This window comes from Acanthochromis polyacanthus, chromosome 12 (genome assembly GCF_021347895.1).
Source record: "Acanthochromis polyacanthus isolate Apoly-LR-REF ecotype Palm Island chromosome 12, KAUST_Apoly_ChrSc, whole genome shotgun sequence".
In the NCBI taxonomy this organism is placed as follows: Eukaryota; Metazoa; Chordata; class Actinopteri; family Pomacentridae; genus Acanthochromis; species Acanthochromis polyacanthus.
Window position 1 is genome coordinate 24,040,235 of NC_067124.1, and position 23,589 is coordinate 24,063,823.

At 39.9% G+C, this 23,589-nt stretch overlaps 1 protein-coding gene across 3 annotated transcripts; it reads right to left on the reverse strand.

Moving 5' to 3' along the window:
• Nucleotides 1-335: 335 nt before the first annotated feature.
• nt5c3a (5'-nucleotidase, cytosolic IIIA) lies at nucleotides 336-20,747 on the reverse strand. 3 transcript variants are annotated; one of them, XM_022206922.2, is made up of 8 exons: nucleotides 20,513-20,747; nucleotides 4,855-4,953; nucleotides 4,550-4,619; nucleotides 4,279-4,411; nucleotides 4,014-4,103; nucleotides 3,731-3,893; nucleotides 3,396-3,596; nucleotides 336-2,488 (listed from the first exon to the last, which is right to left on the reverse strand). In XM_022206922.2, exons 1-8 carry the CDS (start codon nucleotides 20,648-20,650, stop codon nucleotides 2,387-2,389), a joined length of 996 nt encoding a protein of 331 aa, XP_022062614.2. In that variant the 5' UTR covers nucleotides 20,651-20,747; the 3' UTR covers nucleotides 336-2,386. The 3 variants fall into 3 exon arrangements, with proteins under 3 accessions (XP_022062614.2, XP_022062615.2, XP_051812460.1); XM_022206923.2 differs by lacking the exon at nucleotides 20,513-20,747 and adding an exon at nucleotides 14,232-14,315; XM_051956500.1 differs by lacking the exon at nucleotides 20,513-20,747 and adding an exon at nucleotides 7,168-7,258.
• Nucleotides 20,748-23,589: the final 2,842 nt, after the last annotated feature.

Sequence of the window (23,589 nt, forward strand, 5' to 3'; positions counted from 1 at the left end):
TTTCAATGCAGAAGATGCCACGTCGGTCAGGCTTCTATTCATAAGGAGTGTGTAATCTTCATCTTGTCGAATGGCGACATCTGCAGGACGTCGAGGGTACTGCAACCACATGATACTTGAACTGCAACTGTGCCGATTGTGTATATAAGATGTCATTTCATACACTCTTCAATCCCAGTCATCCCAGCATCACTTAACTTCAGCCTCATTCGCTTCAGCAGTGATTGAAGGTATCTCTAAAAGTAATTTGAGTACAAGTACCTATTGTAAGCCAGTACAGTTTCACTTTGTATTCTGGTAAATCTATTAGTAATAATTACATATTCAAAGCATGATGAACTTAATATGACATTTAATTTACAGAATGAGCTTAAGAATAAAGAATCAGATACATCTTGTGATCTGAATATTCTAGTGTGGATCATTTCATTTTCTATATTATACATCGCAAAATACCACAAAATTGTGCTTTTTTTTTGCGAATTCTGTCAAGAAACCAGTGGATGAAACCTCTAGATTAAATAACCAAATGGGAATGTGTCAGCTTCACAAAAAATTCAAAAAATACCTGATACATCAAAGCACTTTATCGCGTTTATGCAACTGTTCTGTAGCTGCAATTTAAAATTAGCTCTGCTCAGTAATTTACAACATTGTCAGCCAAGTTCCAATAAAGCCATCTATATTTAGGAGGAACACTTTTAATTTTTACATGTGGCAGACGATAACATGCGCTTTTAAATACAATCAAACCCAGAGTTTTTAGAGATATTAATTTAGTCTGTGATCCACTCATTGGCCTCACAAAATGAATTTTTATTGCATTTTCTATTCACACCATGAAAGAAAGCACTCTGCTTATAAAAATAAAACACAGCAGTCTAAACTTGTGGAAATTTCTCCAAATGCAGTGACACAATATACATTTCCATATAACGCCCACATATACAGTATGACACTATTCCCCATTTTATTGATAGAGATATACTTTTTAGTCTCCCATTTATTGACATAAACTTAACAATAAGAAAAGGCAACATGCAGGTGATAGCAGCACATTTATAACACAAACAAAATTGAAAGAGAACATTCAACACAACATGTGGAGACAGATATTTCAGTTTTGAACCTCCCGAAAAAAAACAAAGATGAATATTTTCGAGGTAGTGGTCAGTTTTGTCCACAGGTGATAAACACAGATTTTCAACAGGTCTTATGCTGGGTTTCGCTGAGCCACACAGAGGAGTGTGTTTCTGTTTACTGAAACGTACGAAAAACTGGACTTCAGATTTTAATATAGTAATACAGGGGCTTTTTACGAATGTGATTTCTGCTAATGACCACTAGATGTCAACTTCAGCATGAATTAATACTTCTTTAACATTCAACACTGGGATGGAAAATACCGAATGAAGTAAACTATGCAGAAAATCTCTAATTAAAAATGGAAAAGACCATGAATAGATCCTTCTTCTTCTGTGATGAAATGATATCAAATTAGCATGTTCGGGGTAAAAAAATAAACATTTTGAAAAATGGCGTAAACATGGCTTTTCTGTGCAAGAATCTGTTTCTACATCCACAAATCCAAACTACTGCCACATGTGCTCGAGTAAATGGGATGTGATTTCCCAATACACTGACTTTAAAGTGCATTTTCTCTTTCCCTGTGAATCGGAATCTGTTTGTTTCTTTTAATTTCCGATTACAATAGTCAGTCAGTGGATATTATGTTGCTGCTGTCACCAAGCAAGACGTTTAAATTTTTACTAGGAATTACATTTTCCAAGGTCCTCTATTACTGCATTACTTGCATAATCCCTAATAATTTCTGGATATGTGTTAAATCTAATAACAACAGCTCACTTTAAAAGACTGACAAGACGGACATATGAACGCTCAGTCACATAGTTAAAGTAACTGAGTTGACTGGCATGCTGGGAGAGCTAAAAAAAAAAAAAACAGTGTCTGTCTGTGAGCACCACGTTGATGGTACACAAATATTACCATATGAAAAGCAATTCTAGGAATAAGGATGATAATAATGTGATGTGCAAATTCTAAACACAGTGTGAGATGTTTTTTAAACTCACTTTTGGTTATTCTTTTATCATAAAATGACTAAAGAGAGAAAATACCAGACACAGACAAAACACACCAAAGACAGGCTGTTGCTGCTGTGTAGACTTTTAAAACAGTTCATTCAGGAGATGTAAAATGTCTTTTTAAAAGGCTGGTGGGTGGGATGGGGAGGGGAGGAATCTCAGGATACCTCTGGTTAAATCCAGAGAGAGTGGAGGGGTTACAAAGGGTGCCAGAGTCTGAGGGGTTGATGGGAGAAGAGAAGTGGACTGGGTGGGTGGGTGAGGGAAACTGGAGGGTGGAGTTATAGAACCTTCTGGAGGATGGCATTGGGCACTTCCAGGGTCTCGTCTTTCACGAGAACGATGTCATAAGAGTCCATGTATTTGTCCAGACGCTCTTCCACCTGCAGAAAGAGACCGCAGGGAAAATATAAGGAGAGGCCGTACAGCTTAAACCACGCAGTATGGAAATCAAGTGTGAAACAAGCAGCAATGTTTTCAGCTTTCATATAGTGAGTACGTATGGATTCTATGCTTTGCTGAAAAATATGATTTCTGTTACTGCCTGAATTGTGAAAATTGCCAACCAGAACAAGTACAGATACAATTAAAGAGACTTTCATTGCATGCTTACTTAAAACCAAACTCTCCTGAAACAGTGCACCATCCACCACCACAAGTAAATTGTCAATGACATGACAAAACAACCAACATTACACACTGAATTTATTTCAAAAAGTGCAACCAAAGCAGTGATGGGAACAGGGATTTGGCTGTCACAGCATCAGTGTTCCAAAATGAAGCATCAAATAAGTACAAAATATCTCTGAGAAACCCTTCTTGTGCTGTTACAGGTTTGTGTGCAGAGCAACTCTCCTCCCTGCAGTGTTTCAGCACCAAGAAGTGACAAACTGAAACATCAAGGTGTCAGAAATGATCAAATGCAACACTGCTTATATTATAGCAAATTAAGGCTGTCCTTTACTACTTTTACAATCAATCACATCATGTGTTAAGAAATCATCTGACAGAAAATACAACATTTAAAATGTACTATTCACCAAGTGAACATTTTTGGCTGTCCCGTGCACATTTTTAGAAATGCAGGTGTACCAGTGCAGCTGTTTGTATGAAGTGAGTATAGCAGAAAGTTAATGCTCTGAATATGTTCCACTGCTATTCCACTATTCTCAGTGCATCTGAAGTTTTCATCCAAAGTTTATTAATTATTTTTAACAATGTGAACTCAGGTAATTCAGCGTTCAAGAACATTTATGGTTTAGGGTCTGTGTGTCTGTGTCATGATTGTACCTTGTCATTGAGGAAGCCGATCTTGAGGATGTTCTCCACGTTGGGCACACCGTCGGCCATGCTGAGGTCCCCCAGTGAGTCGCCCAGCAGGATGATGTTGCAGTATTCCCTCAGCTGTTTGAAGTACTCCGTGTTCCGCAGGGCGCCGTCATGTTTGTTGTACACGTGGATCAGCTCACCTTTGAATCCCTTCAGGACGCCCTACAAGACCAAGGAGAAAAAAAAAAAAAATCAAAGAAGCAACATCAGTCTGAATATTTCTATTCCTCTGCAGTCAGGTTGGACAGTAAACACCACAGTAAGATGTAGAACTGAGAGGCTTGTTTTTCACTCACATTGTCATCAAAGTCCATGAAGTTGGAGACGACCTTGACGTTGGAGTGGTAGACTCCAGCCTGGCGGATGATCTCCTCCAGGACATCGCCCAGGCCGGCGGAGAAAATGAAGACAGGCACATTGTGCTGCTGCAGGCGGTCGAAGAACTGCTCAAAGCCTTCTCTGAAAACCAACACAGAGCAAGGAAAACAGGTTATGCGCAGTTTGTCCTTCACTCTGCTCTAATGAAGACCGCACAAACAGGACTCAGTCATTTGCTGTAGCTTCTTCCTCTATAAATACCTGAGTGCAGCGTCAGACTCTCTCACCACCTCTGGCAGTTTGTCCTTCTCTAGCCGCTGCTCCACAAGTAGTGTGTGGGACTTGAAATACCTAAAAACACACGCAAGCAAATGCCACTATAGAAAAACTGGTTGCACAATACAAACAACATATAGAGAAAACGCAATTTTGTTTAGCTGTTTGTGAGCAGAAAAACAAGCATGACCATGACTGCCTGTTATATGAAAGACAGTGAGGGTTGGTAGTTTGGATGTGTGTGACTTACCACTCCACCATAAATGGATATTTCTCCTCCATAGTGAGGTGAGGATCAATCTCAATGGGATAGTATTTATTCTTCAGCTGCAGCAGCTTCTGCCTGCACTCCTCTGTCACCAGTTTGCAGTTATCAATGATATCTGCACAGGAAAAAAACAGAACAATACCAATTTAATGCACATTTCAAACGGGGTAATTCAAATTAATTCCTTTCATGATTGTTCCCAAACGACTCCACAACATAGCAACATCTAGTGCTGTCTTCTTGTTGTACTTACTGTGACATGTTGGACAGCGTTTGCCGTTGACAGCGAATTTGCTAATCGTCATGTCAAAGTCTGTGATGATCTGAAACGACGAGGAACAAAAGAAGATACTGAAACAGACGCCAAAAGGAACGAAAGAGTTCACAGTGAACCTACAGAGTAAAGTGCAACCAACTGACAACATTTCAAATCAGCTAGTTTGAGTACTAAGCTACTAAGAAGCTACTACTGTACCTCTGGAAAATTAAGCAACATCTGGTGGCGCTATTGCAACAAAACAGAGACCAGTGCCTTATTAAGAGGATTTCATGTGCTACCTGAAGTTTGGAGGCTCCTCCTTTGATGAGGCCGCAGATGATCTGCTCCACTTTCTCGGGGTCCCTCATGTGGACCGTCGTTTTCTCAAACTGAGGCATCTAGAGTAACATGAGAGGAAGGGAGCCACTTAAACTTCCCTCGAGTGTAGATTTGACAAACAACAAAACTGTAAAACAAGGTATGAAACATAATCTCATCTACATGATTCTTTCAACTCCTGGAGTTGCTTCATCTTTAAGAGGAAAGGCTTTGGATGCAATTTCAGCAAATTAAAGTGACTTTTATCTGTAGTTAGAGCTCTGGTATGAGGAGGAGGAGAACAGTGAAGAGGAGTTGCCAGGTTGGGAACTTAGTCTGACTTGGATTGTGAATAAATTTGACCTATTTCTATGTTAAAGTGCATGGGAAGCTTTAATAATGCTACATGTCCTATCTTGAATATGCCTCCAACCTGTGCGCTGTTACTCAAGTCGACCCACATTTCTGACAGTTTTCTTCAACACTGCCTCGGGTATATTTGAACACGGTGTTCCCAGACACACACACAGACTCATGGAGCGGGTTTCATTCAGGGTCATGAAGCAGCTGATGTTTGGAATCTGTCAGTGTTGTATAACAGGCCGAATGCACGCACAAACAACTACAGCAGCGCCCCGCAGAGAGGAGGTCAACTTCATCTTCATCTCATCGGCGACGGCAAACTGAACAAGATTTTTCTCAAAGCGGCCCGTTACGCCACAACTTTTAATGAAGTACAAAGTTCTACAAGAGTTTTCATCCAGCTCCAAGCGATCATCAAGCGATCCAAGCGCAGTAAATGAATTGTAATACATCTCAACTGTACTGTTACAAATCCACATCTGAAAATGACATGTCAACCCAACTGCTTCTTTCCATGAGGTAATGGGAGACACATTTTTATAGATGTTTTACAAATCTTGGCCTAGTTTTAACACTTTCCAACAGGGTTAAGAAAGTACACTGGACAAAGTGCAGCATTTCAACAATTCAGGCTTCTTCTCCATGAACAAAAAAATCAATAAAGTCCAGATTTTCACTGATGAATGTATCTTTAACTGAAGTATTGATAGTCTTTGCTGGAGCAGATGCCTGCAGGCTCAGGTTAGCTGATATGGAATGAGTGTGTGTTTGTTTGAAAATGGTATGTTTGCAAGTCAAGTAACTAAGCTTCAGTCTAGCAACAGGATACCCATTATGTCACGAGAAGGAACAAGTATGTTAAGCTGGTTGTGACTCCGCTTTGCAGTAATACCATCATAGTCACCTGAGGGGAAAACTGCTTTCTAACTAAAAGTACAGTAGAACCAGGTGCAGCAGCTACAAAAATCCAAGAAAACAGATTTTTATTAGTCATTTAGAATAAATTTATGGACCAATGTCAGGCAAATTTTCGGTAAGATAGTGTCTAATATATTATTGACAGTCAAAAGCCATTTTAACAGTGGAACCCCACCTCATTCAACCGATCATATTTATACTAGTCTTGTAGCAATTTACAGATTTTGGATTGCTGCCAGTGGGAAGTGCATAGACAGTACAAAATGCATCTGTTTCTGTATGTAAATAACAAATCTTGCCACAAATGATAAAACTGAGTCATTTTCTGTGCGCTCTAATGTCAGCAGCAGGCTCAGTTTGATGGTAAAAATGGTCTTGGCTCCACCAGTGAAAACACACAAATGCAAACACGCACAGCAACCTTGCAAAAAAATACCCCCCACCGCACCCCAAAACACAACTTGCACTTCCATAACCTGAATCTCCCCTCTTAACACCTCATAAATTATCCCGACCCTGCGGACACATGACACTCGGAACACAAACTAAAATTAAACTCGAGCTCCTGAATTACCTATTCTCTAGTAAGCCTCACGCAAAGACCCAAAAATCTGTTGAGTTAAAATTGAGTTGAGTTAAATTCTTTCGAGCCTCACAACCTTACACTTGTTTTCAAAGGGATGTCACAGGGGCGACTTACTTAAAAAACACACTGCAGGCTCCTAAAACCTGTAAAAGTAGTTCAGGAACAAACACCTAAACACAGTCGATTCTTAGAGGACTGTCTCCCCTGAAGGCAATGAAACCAGGTATGTCTTCGTGCAAACATTAAAATTCTACAACATATTGTTCACACACACTTTTGTTCTTTAAAAAAAAAGTTTGGAGTTTAGAATTACCATCATAAGAAGCAAACACTGAAGTCAAAAGGTTAAAGTAATGTTTAAAGTTGCTCTGTGAACCAATAGTGGATACAGCCTGGAGCAATAATACACACACACACACACCCCTACCTTGGGTCTGTAGTCTCTGGCAAAACAAGAGTGAAGAAAAGATTGTGTGGCTGTGGAGGCCTTATATATCTACAGCAGCAGTCAGGGAGGGAGGGAGTGTTGCCTGAAATAGATTAGACAACATAACCCCTCCCTCCATACAGAGAACGTCAAACACACACAAATACAGTGCTCAAAAAAATTAAAGGAACACTTTTTAATCTAAGTATTGCATCAAATCAGTGAAACATGTGGGATACTGATCTGGTCAAGTAAGTAACTGAGGGGCTTTTTAGTCAGTTTCAGCTGCTTTGGTGTTCATAAAATTAACAACAGATGCACTAGAGGGGTAACAATGAGACAACCCCCAAAACAGGAATGAGTTTACAGGTGAAGGCCACTGACATTTTTTCCTTCCTGATATTTTCTGACTGTTTTTCACTAGTTTTGCATTTGGCTAGGGTAAGTGTCACTTCTGGTAGCATGAGGCGATACCTGGACCCTACAGAGGTTCCACAGACAGTCCAATTCCTCCACGATGGAACATCAATGCGTGCCATTGCCAGAAGGTTTGCTGTGTCTCCCAGCACATTCTCAAGCACATGGAGGAGATTCCAGGAGACAGGCAGTTTGTCTGGGAGAGCTTGACAGGGCTGTTGAAGGTCCTCAACCGATCAGCAGGACAGGTATCTGCTCCTTTGTGCAAGGAGGAACAGGATGAGCACTGCAATAGCTCTACAAAATGACCTCCAGCAGACCACTGGTGTGAATCTTTCTGATCAAACAATCAGAAAGAGATGTAATGAGAGTGGTCTGAGGGCCCAGCGTCCTCTAGTGCCCGCTGTGCTCTCTGACTGGCACCGTGGAGCTCGGCTGGTAACACAGGAATTTGCAAGTCCACCACTGGTGCCCTGTGCTTTTCACAGATGAGAGCAGGTTCACCCTGAGCACATGTGACAGGCATGAAAGGGTCTGGAGAAGCCGTGGAGAACGTTATGCTGCCTGTAACATTGTTCAGCATGACCGGTTTGGTGGTGGGTCAGTGATGGTGTGGGGAGGCATATCCATGTAGGGACGCACAGACCTCTACAGGCTGGACAACGGCGCTCTGACTGCCATTAGGTATCAGGATGAAATCCTTTGACCCATTGTCAGACCCTACATTGGTGCAGTGGTCCTGGATTCCTTCTGGTGCACGACAATGCCCAGTCTTATTTGTTAAGAGAACTCATGCAGTTTCTGGAAGATGAAGGAACTGATACCATTAGCTGGCCCCCATGTTCACCTGACCTGAATCCAATAGAACACCTTTGGAACATTATGTTTTGTTCCATCCGACACCATCAGGTTGCTCCTCAGACTGTCCAGGAGCTCAGCGATGCCCTGGTCCAGTTCTGGGAGGAGATACCCCAGGACATCATCTGTCGTCTCATTCAGAGCTTGTCCCGACATCGTCAGTCATGCATACAAGCACATGGAGGCCATACAAACTACTGAATACCATTTTGAGTTGCTGCCAAGGAATTTCAGCAAGATGGACCAGTCTGCCACATCAGTTTTTCACTTTGATTTTGGGGTGTCTTGAATTTAGCCCTCCTGGGGGGTTGATAATTTTCATTCCCATCAAACAATGTGGCACTTTTCATTCCTAACACATTATCCAGTCCATATCAATGCTAATATCAAGTTTGTTTTTTCCCCGTATTGAAATATGATGTATTTTCAAAGTGTTCCTTTAATGTTTTTGAGCAGTGTACAATCACAAGGTTCAGTAGAAATAGATGTGGAATGGGGCCAGTGGAGGAAAAGTGGCGATTGTAGCCCACCCTTGTTCCAGTAATGTCACCTTTGACCCCTTGAAAAATGAGCCTTTAAAAATCGATTAGAAGTGGTGGGCTCGCTTCAGGACCACTCCTGCTGAGCACACACATTTTAACCACACAACACACACACACACCCTCCCCCATGCAGTAAATAGCTGGATGCAGCCATGAAAGGTCAACAGGGGTCAAGGCTCAGGTGAGCATCGGACTGTTCGGTCCTACAATCGTCAGTCACACATGACACACGTTAGCTAATGGACATGCTTATACGCATGCAAGCACACAGAGATAATGTACTGTATCTTAGCCTTCGGCTGTGGCTTTAAAGATTTTGGTCATGCAAATGTACATATACGTAGAAACAGCTGGACGGCAGCTTTCTCACTGAGTCTGGACATGTCCAAAATTGTGCTTTGATTATTCAGGTTGAGCGAGTTCTTCTGTTGAAGTTGCTAAAGTTGCCTAAAGGTCAAAAGACGTCAAATCCATGATGACCCCTGTCATATGCGCTGACGTCGTCTTTTTGTTATCAGAAAATGTCAGATCAATAGAGGTATCAGTATTCTTCGCCCTCGTGATTGAGTCAAAATTTTGTAGACTGTGGCAGATGAGCTTGCAAAACATGGTAATGTTTGTGAACATATGAAGAGTGCATTTGCAAAAACGGGTAACTCCGTTCTCAGAAAACTCATTTTTTTATCGTTTACCTGAGATAATAATAACACTAATAATTTATTTTTCCTCTATTATGTCATGTATTTTTCTACTGAGTCAAATCCACTCAATTTCAGTTTGACTGATATGATCTCAAATAAACAATAAAAAAAAAGTTCTCTGAAAATTTATCAAAACGGAGTTCTGGTTTGCAAATGAACTCTTCATACTGGCCCTGCTACAAATCAAAGAACTTGTGGCTAATGATAGCAAACTTTGGGTAGATACTGTATTGCTGTGTAGACTGATATTACTGTCAATTTATGACCTTTCTGCAGGTGTTATTTTCATTGATCAATAACACCGCTGTTATCAAAGTTGTACATTTCTTCATCAGCACTGTCAAAAGTACCTTTGGATGTTTATGTGAGACAAAAAACACAATATTGAGTTTCTACATAATGCTGTTGTCAAGATGTACTAAAGTAGAATGTGTTTGCATGAATTGCTTCAATTGGTAACAAGCAACTCAATAGTTTAGGATAAGTCCAGATGAAGGTAACTAGTAATACTAGCTTTGCTTGTTTAAATTAGATCTATTTAAATCATATATTTCTTCTCAAATGAACAGTTTGCGTTGCTACTTTTAAGGAAAGTCAACTTGAGGTTTTCAGTTTTTTCAAGTCAAGTAATTGATTTACCCAAAAGTAAAATTTGATTTGTTCTTCCTTTTCTCCTTCTAAAAGAAAATGGCAGTTGAGTTGCAGCAAAAAAAAAAAGAAAAAAAGAAAGAAACGTGGATGTCATGACGTCAGACGCACAATGCTGAAGGAGCAGTAAACCTAATGTTTGCATGTCAATGAAAATACAACACCGGATTAAAGGGACAAAGTGTAATCTCAAAAGTAAACCACCATCACCAAAGCAGGAATATAAATGACACTCATCTGAAACACTATTTTACTTCTACTACAAACCATTAGTGGGTACAATGTGTCTGAATTTCTAACTTCGCTACAACACCTTGAAAAATATTGATATTTGAAACCCTTTCAATGCTACTTTGAAATATTGCCACAATACTGAGGGGAATGCAATTTCAGATTTTCATGAAAAGATAAATATAAGATGACAACAAGTTACATTTTACATGAATCAATCCTAAACTACTTGATATATTCCCAAACACCATCTTGACATCTTCTTTGCACCACAACAAAAAGTAATTCACTGCACTGAATAAGACAAAACACTAGAAGAAGACAACAGCTTCAATGAGAAGCTGAACAGTGAAGTGGGCATGTAAAAAATAATATATTTTTTTTAAAAACTAAACAAGCCATGATACTTTGAATTAAAAAGGTGTCAGAGCAAAATCCAGTTAGCAGCAGTTGTCCAGTGTACACAAATGTTTCTTTGTCAAAACACTAAAAATGTTTTAATGATTGGACTCAAGAGCAAATACAGTGAGAGAAACCTCATTAAAAGGTGCACACATGATGTCCTATTACATTCATCTTATTATTAAATATAAAAAAGGTTTTTAATCGTATTGTTCAGACCACAGATAGACAAACAGTCGGTCAGCCACGAATAAATGAAGTCAGTTTTTTGTTTACAAAATGAAACGAACAGGAGAAATGAGATGCAGCCGGAGGTACCTGTAGGCAGTACCTTCTTTAATTCTTTGAGTCTGTTGACAGAGTGGACACAGGCTGAAAGATTAGCGTTATCAGTGATTCAGGGAACTTCTAAGAATTTTGCACAACATTTAAACCTTTGCCTCTGGCTTGATTTTTGCTGAACAAGTCTGAGCTCCCCGCTGTCTGTACTGCCGGTGTTGTTGCTGGAAGACAGCAGAGAGTGGAACATGAAACCACCTCGTTTTCCCTTCTGCTGACCTGAGCTGCCTCGCATACCATGAGCCCCAAAAATTAGGTCGACTCTCTCCGATTACACTTCAACACAGTCCCACTAACATCCGGTGGGTGGATGGTTTTGTTTTGGGGCATTTTCACACTATACGTTGATCTCTTTGTTCCACTACAGTCCTGTTTTTATGGCATAGTTTCCTGTTAACATGCAGCTTGTGCCTAAATATTGCAGTAGGGCATGCAAACCAAAACAAAAAAGCTTCTTTTAAGAAAGAGGAGACTCTGGAAAAGCATGTATGTTCTGCCATTGTGGCATTAACCGTACTCTGAAATTTGATTAGTTTTTTTTAAACTATCTGAATATTGAAGCTCTCCTGAATACAAGTAGTTAACTTGCCTTGCAACAAAAAACATCAATAGAAAATATCAGATCAAAAGCTAAGTGAGTAGAAAGACTGCAGAGCTTTTCTTTTTTTTTTTATGTACCCAGTCATGCAGTTTCTCCATACAGATACTACAATGTCAGCTTGTGTTTTAACAGCTGTAAGTTGTCAGTATTTTCCCCGAAAAACACCATTTGATATGTGTTGTGTTATAGAATTGCACACCTGTATTCTTAAAACCACCACTTATATGTGCAAATGCAGCTATAAAACTTTTATGGTGTGTTTTTTTGTTATTTTCTTTGAGTCTCTCACCTCATAAAATAGGAACAAGCACTGCAGAAAATGCTTTAATCTCAGCATGTGAGTCAGGACAAAAGTTTACAGCACATCAGTCTGTCACACCTTATGTGTTGCTACATGTCGCACTAGCATGGTAGGTCTCGTTATTGCCTCCTACAGATGGTCCTACCGTGATAACAGCACAGTGATCGTCAATATTCTAGAATATTGGCTTGCAGATAATCACCAAAAACAGGAGAAAAACAGAAGACTGGAGCTTAAAGGTCACTGGAGTGCAATTGACCGTTTCCCAGAAGCTTTACTGTAGCTTCGGTTTAAAGGCATTATGGAGGATGGTTTTTTTTGTTTAATTTGTCTGATTCACATAAAATGAATATACTGACCTTTAGTGCACTTGTATGTATGGTCTCTAAAAGAATAAAAAATAAAAAATAAATAACTGTGGACATGGCAGGACCTGAAAAACATCAGCCAATCAATGCGCTCGGACCGAGGCGTTTGCTTTGCTCCCTTTCCTGTCAATCAAAAATCTTCCGGCTCAGGCCTAGTTATGTAGATTACGTACGCCTTGGACTTACGTGTTTTCTGTATGTGTTGCTTTGGTGTAGCTTCGTAGTTAGCTGGCGACTTGTTTTGCTCATCTTTTTTTACATAATGGCAGATAAAGATCCAGGGGGACCCAGCCGTAAAAGACAACTTCATGAGTCCTACGCAAGTTTCTGGAGGGGGGCGTTTCTTCATAAATGTTAAGAGGGGGGAGGTTAGAGGGGGGTGAGGGAGAGGTTGTATGTGCACATGCGCATGCTACGTTCAAAGTCGTAGGAAATTAAATCTCCTCTAATGCCTTTAAGTACTGTTTTGCTCATCAATGCAAAACACATGGAAAATTATGGCGATTTGCCTCATTGACTTTTAATCAAGGTGCCTCTTTAATCTTCTCGCAACGTCATTTTAATTCCCTCCTAGCATTCCTCTCCAATCTGACATGATGAGTCAGACTGCTGTGAGTCAGACTGAGCCAGCTGAGGTCAGAAGTCATGAAGGACAAAGTGCAGAACCCTGCTGAATGTTTCTCCAACCTGACAGGTGTTCATTGGCCGTGAATTCCTTACCTGTGAATGCACCCTGAGAGATAACTAACCCCAACGCTACTGTTCTAATGAGATATACCTTTGGCAAACTTAACATACAGATAATACTTCAGTTTTTGCTTTCTACTTTTACTTTTTCAAACAAAACTATTGCAACTGATGCTATATTTATAATCTTAAATCTCTTAAGATTGCTAGTAAAACTGCAGATCTGACAAAACTGGTACTCCTAAAAATTCTGTGTACACTACTAGTCCTTCTACTAACACAAATATTCATTCTACTGATAGCACTGCAACTTTTAACCAGATTCATTTAGCTGACATTACCAATATAGATAATTCTGCAACCAGCAATTGTGACCCTCACGACTTCTATATATTCTTAACTACTACTCCTGCTGTAGCGTTATTCTGAATAAATTTACAATCCTCAGATGAAGTTTTGACAGTCTTTTGATACCTGACTAGAACACTATCCATCTAGGCCCCCTTTTTTACCACTCGCAAGAAGAAAATTACCTTTTAGCTTCAGTAATTCGTTGCTATTCTCAGATATTTCACTGTACAGACTGAGACGGCAGATGTGGTCTTTTAAGGAGAGGAGTAGCGAACACTTTGTTTAGTTTTGGGGGCATTTTCTGAGTATGTCACACTCTCTTTTAAGTATTATCAGATGCATTTGTCCATCTATTTACCGTCCACGGATCAAACTGCCTGCCCACACTCTGGTTGATTACAGAGCAACCACAGAGTTCAGTCAAAAGGGACTCAGGTCTGAGGAGGTATTTACAGATTCTAATACCAGCTTCTCTATAAATAGATACTACAGAAACAGAAGAACTCACTTATCAGGATCAGTTTGTGTCCAGCCCCAACTCTAACCCTCCCTAAGGCCATAAATTTTCTCCTATCATCACAAATGCAAGCTCTACACGCCTGTTCAAACAATACCCACCTTAAATGAGGACATTCCAGTCAGCATGCAAGCAAGAATGGGAGCAATCCTCATTTTGTTCTGAGAGTCAACATTTTGTCATGGTAAGAAAGGCCTGAGTGAGATAAATGTGCGACTTAATTTTGCATCAAGGACCTCCTTCAGTTTCCTATTGCCACACCCACAGTAGGAGCTGCTATGGTTGTCATGGTGACTACCATCTGTTGCAAGTGATAACAAAGCCTGACCACTAGAGGAAGTGGTGGTCAAGCCCGTAAGTAGCTGGTCTCACCCAAGTGAATCTTTAAATTCTGAAAAGTGAAAAACATTCAATTTCTTTCTCTTTCTCTCTCTCATGTATCACTTTATAGGAGTCCTGTTTATTGCTGGCAAAAGAAATGCACCCGCTACTGGGTGTAACTAATCACTTACTGATTAGTTACATAATCGAAAGACAAAATCTTACAATAAAAATAAGCAATATGTTTTCATGCATGCCCTGTTGAGCAAAACTTTACTGAAAATAGGACTTTTGTGTTCTGTGTCAATAATATTCAATCCCTACTAAACACTCGTTGCAATTTTAAAATACAAAAGACATTTAAGGTCCTACATGTGAATGATCAGCAAATTTAATAATCAAGCCAATGAACCTTGCCACAACATGTTATCGGATTGTCTGCATGCAAAGCTATAAAACTACCACATCATGTGCGAACAAAAAAAATTACTCTTGCATGACACATAAAAGCAACATCTATGAATGGAAGTTTTACATCTAAGGTAATAACTGGTACAAAGGATCCTACTGGAGAAATTTGTAACTTTCTCTCCCTTATGATCTTTCTTGGGAACACATCATAGGAATCCCATGTGTACTACTCATGTTAGTTACTGTAGGATATTCTGCTATTTGTATATGTTGTCTCATTAATAGTCATCTTTAAAACAGTCTTATCCTTCACAGGGCCTCCACAGAGGTGCAGTCATCATTAAAGACAATACAAGCACAAATCCAAAGTAAGTTGTTATTGTTTTGGTCTGATTTTCTCTGCAGAACCAAACGACATCTTATGATAAAATAACCAGACATGCAGTTCAAGTGTAGCCTGAAAAATAACCAAAGCGTACAGTGACCTTTAACAGAGGTGCAGAAAAGTTACTCTGTGCTGCCCTCTAGTGGTTAACAGTCTGAAACACAATCCAGCAGCCTCTTCCACTTCACCATGAGTCACAAAGTCACTTCTAAAGAAGCCACAAGGGCACCATGACCCACCCTGTGGCCATGGTGTAGCAGAAGCCCTACAGGTTTAAATTTTAAACCATAAAATGGAGGAATCCTCTATCGCCTGACATAAAAAACAACTCTGCAAGAGTTGGAAGTAAGGAATTAATTTTAAGGACAAATTCAGGGGGAAATGAGAAGTGTAACTATGTTTCAATGATAGAGGTTTGAATAAATATGATGAATCTGACGGACATTCCTATTTTTAGCCGCTACAAAGAAACTAATCAATTGCAATAACGAATAAAACATTTCACTCATACTCATGTGTATCAAAATCTCACAGGACTGAACAGAAATACAAATTAAGACACTCCTGGTTGAAGTTTTCGATAATCTACAAATGTACCAAGGTTCTCTGTGCATCTTCCAACAAAATGTGGCTGTTTTTTTTTCCCCAAAGCACTAAAGGAGACTGCAGTGCATTGCTTAATTAACGGCTTTATGTGCAAACAGACAAACGTTTCATCACTAGTGTTTTTACCAGATGAAGAAACAGTCTTGCATCTGTACATAAAAGGCTCTAAATCAGGCTCTGCGCCCCAGCCCTCGTTTGTACTCTGGCTATTGTGTACAGTACTAACTTGTGTCAGACAATGTGAGGAGCAATGACTAATACAACCCTGGGCACAGTAGGAGTAACACCCTTGTCTAACATCACATTTGTTCATCTATAATCCAGTCATACATACAGACTACACTACTCAGCAGCAACAATTTCTGCAACAACCGAAAAACTTCAAAGGTCAACATGAGTAATTTGTTCACTCACTGCGAATAATTTCAAGTGGCAGCATCAGATGAAAACCAAAACTATGAATCTGTTTACATACTAATCTCTCCTCAGCACCTGCATGGTCCAATCTATCATCTGAAACTCAAATGGACAACAAAACCGAGATGAAAAATAAGACTAGCTTTTCAGAGCACTATGTAAAAACAAATGTAAATCTTGATCTCATAGAGAGACGCTGTTTGTATTGGTCAGGCTATGTATAAAACTGATGAATGCAAAGAAGAAAAGGAAAAGCAGGTGCAAAATATAAGCATTTACAATTTCTGGGGAAAATTTACAGTTTCTATTAAACTGTGAGACTGAGAAACTAACACCAAAATTGCTTCTAATGTACAGATATGTAAGAAAATACAAGGAGTTTCACACAAAAATGGCAACAAATTAATGTTGTATATATCATAATGGTAAATAAAGACACATCTGGAGACTTACGGGGATTTAAATATACTTCATACATTATTTATAATGAGTTCTATTTAACTAATGGCGTTAATAAAACGTTTGTCAAAGTGGTTTACTTCTAAAGCTGAAATCCATCATTTTAAAAAGTGCAGTAGTAACAGAGCAGTGAAAGTTTGTGAGGAAGATGCTGTTTCTGAAACCCTGACAGTGAATTGCACAGCACAAAAATACAAACACATGCCGTGTAAAATGCTTTTCTTCAGGTTTGCTGGCTCTGTGGAGCATGTGTTTGGGCTTTAAGATACTGTGCTGAAATATTCTGTAAAATAAATGCAACACTTTTCCCTAGCAATTATATAGTCTCCTTGCTACACTGTTAAATAAACCAATGATTAAAATGTTTGTACGGTTACACTTGAACCTAAAGTTGAAAATGTGAGACAACAAACACATAAACAGCAGCAGTAAAGCAGAGAATGTGAAAGTCATGTGAGGAGGCCTCTAAAAAACAGTTTGGAAACCACAGCCACAATGGCTTCTGGCAACGCAGATTGGAATATGTGGATGTTTCGTTGATGCCTAAGTATTTCTGGAATGACGTGGATGGGGTTTTAAAGTTGTAGCATGTTTGCAAAAGTTGCAAAGCTGACTCCTAGAAAATTAGTTGAAGAAGGTTTCCCCCCAGGACTGAAAAATGAAAGCATGATGGAGCAGCAGTTGTGTGTTTTCTGGCCTCCTAGGATTCACAGCGGATGTTTGTGCTCCTTCCACACTATCATCATCAAAAGCAGATGGTCACAAGTTTCCATGTGAAGGTCACAGCTGGAAACGGTTTCTGTACAGCAGTGACAGGGGTGACTGCATCCAAAATAAATCAATCAAGTAACATCCAGTTTCTTTCACCAAACTACTGGATAAGTTAAATGCCACTACAGAAGAGCTTCTAACCTTCTAACATGGTGGATGTGTCTTGTAAGCCTTCCCCATCGTGACTTTTGTCTATCAAAAACTGATTGAACGGCTTAATACTGGTTAGATTTCAAATGATCAGGGAAACTCCGGAAACCTGCAACAAACTTTTCTTCAATTTTACAGCTCTGATAACAAAACTGCAGCAGAGACAGAACACAAGACATCTGGAGAACACGGTGTAGTAAACGGGTCATTCCATCTCAAAGCATCACACTTTTTAAACAGAAATTCCACGGCACAAAATATAGACATTAATGGGGATGGCTAGTAACTACGTCATCGTGTCCAAAAACGTCACTTCCGTGTCCTACCAAACCAACGATATAATGGTGCTGTGTTGTGTCCCGTGTTGCAACAATAGAAATGATGTAAATAAAACGATATCTTTCTACCACTTTCCTCTGGACGAAAAGGAGAAGAGAAAATGGCTGACACTGATAAGGTAAGTCGGATTTCTAATCTTCGAAAATACATTTAGCGCCGGGAGCTAACGTGCGCTAGCTAGTATTAGCCGCTTGAATCATGTTATCTTTTTGTGTTACGAGGAGTGTTTGGGCCACATTACAAAAGAAACTAAAAGTGGTCGAGATTAAAGTCTCTGATAATAAGTTTATACTTTTAATTTATAAGAATAAAGTCTGCCGAGGGAGACTTTTGTCCCAGTTTTGGGGACTTGGACTTGCTTGACCAATCTGCCCAAAATACTCGACTTGACTAGGATATGGGTCTATGTGACTTGGACTTTCCCTTTAAAACCACCTGCCAGCACACTAACATTTACAACTCTGTTTGAGTTGTAAGAGATAAGACCTGGCTTTACCGAAAATCCACAAAATAAGATGTCACAGTGAAAAAGGTGACCGGTTCTTTCACTACTGCCATTGTGTTTTCATTCGGTGCGCCGCGGCGTAGGACATGGAAGTGGTCTGTGACGTCAAACTAGCCATTCCCATTAAGACATGACTAAAATCCTAGCTTGATGGATCTAATACTTTCTGAGATAACATTTTTTTAAAAATTGCCCAGAGATATACATCATAGTAAAACCTGACATTTTTAAATCCTGGATTTTTTAAACCAAATTTATCTGTTAATAAACACTCTGCTCACATTTCAGGTACACTTGTGAAATCAAGTACAATCCAATAAAACACTTCTGCCACACAGAAAACTCTTCTGCTTCATGTTTTTTTGTTTGTTTGTTTGTTTGTTTGTTTTTAAAGGTCATAGTAGGTTGTGGATGTACACTGAATGGAAACTCATTACATTAAAGTGTTCCTGACATTTTGCTCCATTTGTGTATGTTAATGATTCAAATATATATGTGATTATACAATACTACACTATTATATATAATTGTAATATTACATAATATCTAATATTTGTAAGAGTAGATGAAAGTATTAACCTCTATGCCCAAGAAAGTTCCTGCAAGTGAAAATATATGGATATCTATATTTCCAACAAAGACTACACTCTTTGGTCAACATGTCACCAATGTTTAAGGCCATGTAGTTGCTGTGGTCCTACCATTGAGTCTGCATCACCATTTTGGCATGTCAGAGTAGCAAAACAATGGAACCTTGGCTTGTCATATTTGCAACACATTAAAATGTATTGATGCTAGAAGCCTTCAAAGTTGGTGAAATGTCAGTGGTAGACTATCTTTATAGTAAGAAATATGGATACATGCATTTATATATTAGAGAAATTTTCTGGCCGGCCATAATACAACCAAAATTCTGCATGTTTTTTTTTTTTCATTTTTAAGATCCATTAATAAAAAATGTGGCCTCTGAAGGAGTTACTCGACAATTCTGCGGTAGTGGGAGTTATATTTCTGGAGATATTTCTTTCAGATAAAATGTGAATTTGGTGGCTATGATCTCCCAGATCTAATCATTTATTTTTTCCTGCCCATATAGCAAATATAAATCTATACATTATCATGTTTACATTCAATTTTTTCTCAAAGCATATAAAAACAAAGCAAACCTGTTCTATATCCACCTGCACAAATTTGATACAAATAGCCATTGATTCCTACAATTACCACAGTTTTGAACATTTCCCCCTGTTTTTCTCTGTTGTTTTTTGTGGAAAGTGTATGCTTTGACAGGCCCCTTGATTCTTGTCGGACTGGTTAGGAAGCTGGACTGAGAGAACTAAATGTGCTGCTGCAGCTTGCATACCTGCATGTTTCCAGTTTAACAACAGACCACAGCAGCTTCCAGCACAGTCACAGAGCTGTAGGGAGCATCACAGGGTCAGCTTCAGCCGTCCTCTGTTGTCAAATTGAAAACTGCTGCTCTTTCTTTTGGAGAAACACTGGGCTGGTGACCTCTAAAAGCAGCTGCTGTTTTGGGGAGCGTACTCGCATGCGCAAAGGACCGTGGAGGCCCCATTACAGTTAAGTTACCCAGGATACGGCGTCTCATTTCCGGTCGAAATAAATGTGAACATGTGCGCCGATATCCTGTGGGCGTCGCAGCAGAATACAGAAGTAGACTTAAGGAATGTATTAAACGGCGTACTTATTCAATGCGTATGTGATTTTAAACAATACAAATGTTGACTAACGGACACGCTTTTGTGAAGACTATTAACATCTAATGTAAATGTACAGATACAGCTGGACCACTAAATTCTCAAATGTCCTGTAGTCCACGATTATCACCACTAATTTAAAGCAAGTCTGGATTTGAGAATACGAGATGACAGTTACTCTAGCAGTGTCAAAGCGTGTGAAACCTTATTTTGAAGCTCCACCTTCTCCACTCCCTGTTTCTTATCTGCTTTTTGCCATCTTGACGCAGCCCGAGTGCCTGCTCTGTGGATTTTACTCACCATCTCTATGATCCTGGTTTTCTTGCCCGCTCGCTTCTTCTTGGCGACAATGTACTGAGCCAGAACCACGCCGCCGAACAGAGCGCAGACGCTGGCGCTGGCCGCGGCCCCGACCTTCACCACGGCCGTCCTGTCCATGACGGTCCGCTGCTTCTCCTACGACCAGCCCGCCGCCCGGAGAGTCCCGTCCTTCCTCCTGTCGGCAGATGCCTTCCTACTGGTGCAAACACGCAGCCGAAGATCGTATATTCTGAGTAGGACCACTCACTCTGTGGAAAAACAAACAAAACCCATAATACAACAACATAAAAACAGGAACCGCTCTTAATTTGTACGTTTCCTGACAACAACAAATAAGCTAGCAAAGTCCGCATGTATGCTAATTCAATATTTGTATGTTTAGTCTGGACAGACTGGCGACCTGTCCAGGGTGTCCCCTGCCTTCGCCCGAGTCAGCTCGGATAGGCTGCAGCACCCCCTGCGACCCTAGTGAGGATAAGTTCAGTCTGAACTCAGCTTGTTACCAATGAAAACTTCAGCCTTAGGCTATCTGAGCTGCCGACGTGAGAATATCTGCAATTTCTGGATCAGGAGCTTTGTCTGCTTGTTTCACCACTAATTTCAAACCATCCATCCATTCTTTATACTCCGCTTTATCCTCACTAGGGTCGCGGGGGGGCTGGAGCCTATCTCAGCTGACTCGGGCAGGGGACACCCTGGACAGGTGTAGCCTAGCTTAGCTAGACTGTATTCCCGTTATAAGGGATATACGGGAATATGTATATTTGTAATACACAATATAAAGGCTGTCTGGTCCCCAGGCAAGGACAGGTCGCCAGTCTGTCACAGGGCTACATATACAGACAAACAATCACACTCACATTCACACCTACGGACAATTTAGAGTAACCAATTAACCTCAGCATATTTTTTGACTGTGGGAGGAAGCCAGAGTACCCGGAGAAAACCCACGCATGCACAGGGAGAACATGCAAACTCCATGCAGAAAGATCCCAGGCCCAGGCTGGGATTTGAACCGGGGATCTTCTTGCTGCAAGGCAAAAGTGCTCACCACTACTCCACTGTGCAGCCCTTAATTTCAAATCAGAAAACATCAAATCAAAAATCATTGTCATCACACTAGGTTTATTGGTCATCTCATTTATTATTATTGTTAGTATAGTACTAGTAGTAGTAGTAGTATTAGTAACATCATAATTGGAAAGCCATTTCAAAGGTTCACTGTCTACAAAAAATACATATAACTTCACAGGCATGAAATTTGATAAGGGCACAGACAAAATTGTCTCCAGTAGGTCCAAATGGTTGAATAGCTTCAGCAGAAGTCACATCTTTAATTTCTGGCTTTTGAAAGTGTAAAAAGTACAACAGTTTCAAAGGAGTGAGTTACTGGGGCCCATGAATACATACACACGTGGACAAAATTGTTGGTACCCCTCAGTTAAAGAAGGAAAAACCCACAATTCTCACTGAAATCACTTGAAACTCACAAAATTAACAGTAAATAAAAATTGATTGAAAATTAAATAATCAAAAACAGCCATTACTTTTGAATTGTTGGTTAACATAATTATTTAAAAAAACAAACTAATGAAACAGGCCTGGACAAAAATGATGGTACCTCTATAAAAGATTGAAAACTATTTGACCAGAGTGACATGATTAACTCAGGTGTGTCATTTAATTGACATCACAGGTGTTTCCAAACTCATAATCAGTCAGTCTGCCTATTTAAAGGGAGACAAGTAGTCACCCTGCTGTTTGGTGAAAAGGTGTGTACCACACTGAACATGGACAACAGAAAGCGAAGGAGAGAATTGTCCCAGGACATCCGAAAAAAAATGATAGACAAACATCTTAAAGGTAAAGGCTATAAGACCATCTCTAAACAGCTTGAAGTTCCTGTGACAACAGTGGCTCATATTATTCAGAAGTTCAAGACCCACGGGACAGTAGCCAACCTCCCTGGACGTGGCCGCAAGAGGAAAATTGATGACAAATTGAAGAGACGGATCGTTCGAATTGTATCCAAAGAGCCCAGAGCAACCTCCAAAGAAATTAAAGGTGAACTCCAAGGCCAAGGTACATCAGTGTCAGATCGCACCATTTGTCATTGTTTGAGCCAAAGTGGACTTCATGGGAGACGACCAAGGAGGACACCACTGCTGAAAAAAACTCATAAAAAAGCGAGACTGGAATTTGCAAAAATGCATGTTGACAAGCCACAAAGCTTCTGGGAGAATGTCCTTTGGACAGATGAGACCAAACTGGAGCTTTTTGGTAAGGCACATCAACTCTATGTTCATAGACTCAAAAACCAAGCATACGAAGAAAAGAACACTGTCCCTACGGTGAAACATGGAGGAGGCTCAGTAATGTTTTGGGGCTGCTTTGCTGCATCTGGCACAGGGTGTCTTGAAAGTGTGCAAGGTACGATGAAATCTGAAGACTATCAAGGCATTCTGGAGAGAAATGTGCTGCCTAGTGTCAGAAAGCTTGGTCTCAGTCGCAGGTCATGGGTCTTCCAACAGGACAACGATCCAAAACACACAGCCAAAAACACCCAAGAATGGCTGAGAGAAAAGCGTTGGACTATTCTAAAGTGGCCTTCTATGAGCCCAGATCTGAATCCCATTGAACATATGTGGAAGGAGCTGAAACATGCCATTTGGAGAAGACACCCATCAAACCTGAGACAACTGGAGCTGTTTGCTCATGAGGAGTGGGCCAAAATACCTGTTGACAGCTGCAGAACGCTCATTGACAAATACAGAAATCGTTTAATTGCAGTGATTGCCTCAAAAGGTTGTGCAACAAAATATTAAGTTATGGGTACCATCATTTTTGTCCAGCCCTATTTCATTAGTTTGTTTTTTTAAATAATTATGTTAATCAACAATTCAAAAGTGATGGCTGATTTTGATTATTTAATTTTCAATAAATTTTTATTTATTGTTACTTTTGTGAGTTTCAAGTGATTTCAGTGAGAATTGTGGGTTTTTCCTTCTTTAACTGAGGGGTACCAACAATTTTGTCCACGTGTGTATATTATGTTG

What these genes read in the sequence shown, in the direction of transcription:
- nt5c3a (XM_022206922.2), bottom strand. Translation starts at nt 20,650, where the DNA reads ATGGACAGGACGGCCGTGGTGAAGGTCGGGGCCGCGGCCAGCGCCAGC. An exon ending in AAACCAGGATCATAGAGATG is followed by an intron (nt 4,954 to 20,512) that starts GTGAGTAAAATC and finishes ATGTTACTCTAG; the next exon opens with ATGCCTCAGTTTGAGAAAAC. An exon ending in GAGTCTGACGCTGCACTCAG is followed by an intron (nt 3,894 to 4,013) that starts GTATTTATAGAG and finishes GTTGGTTTTCAG; the next exon opens with AGAAGGCTTTGAGCAGTTCT.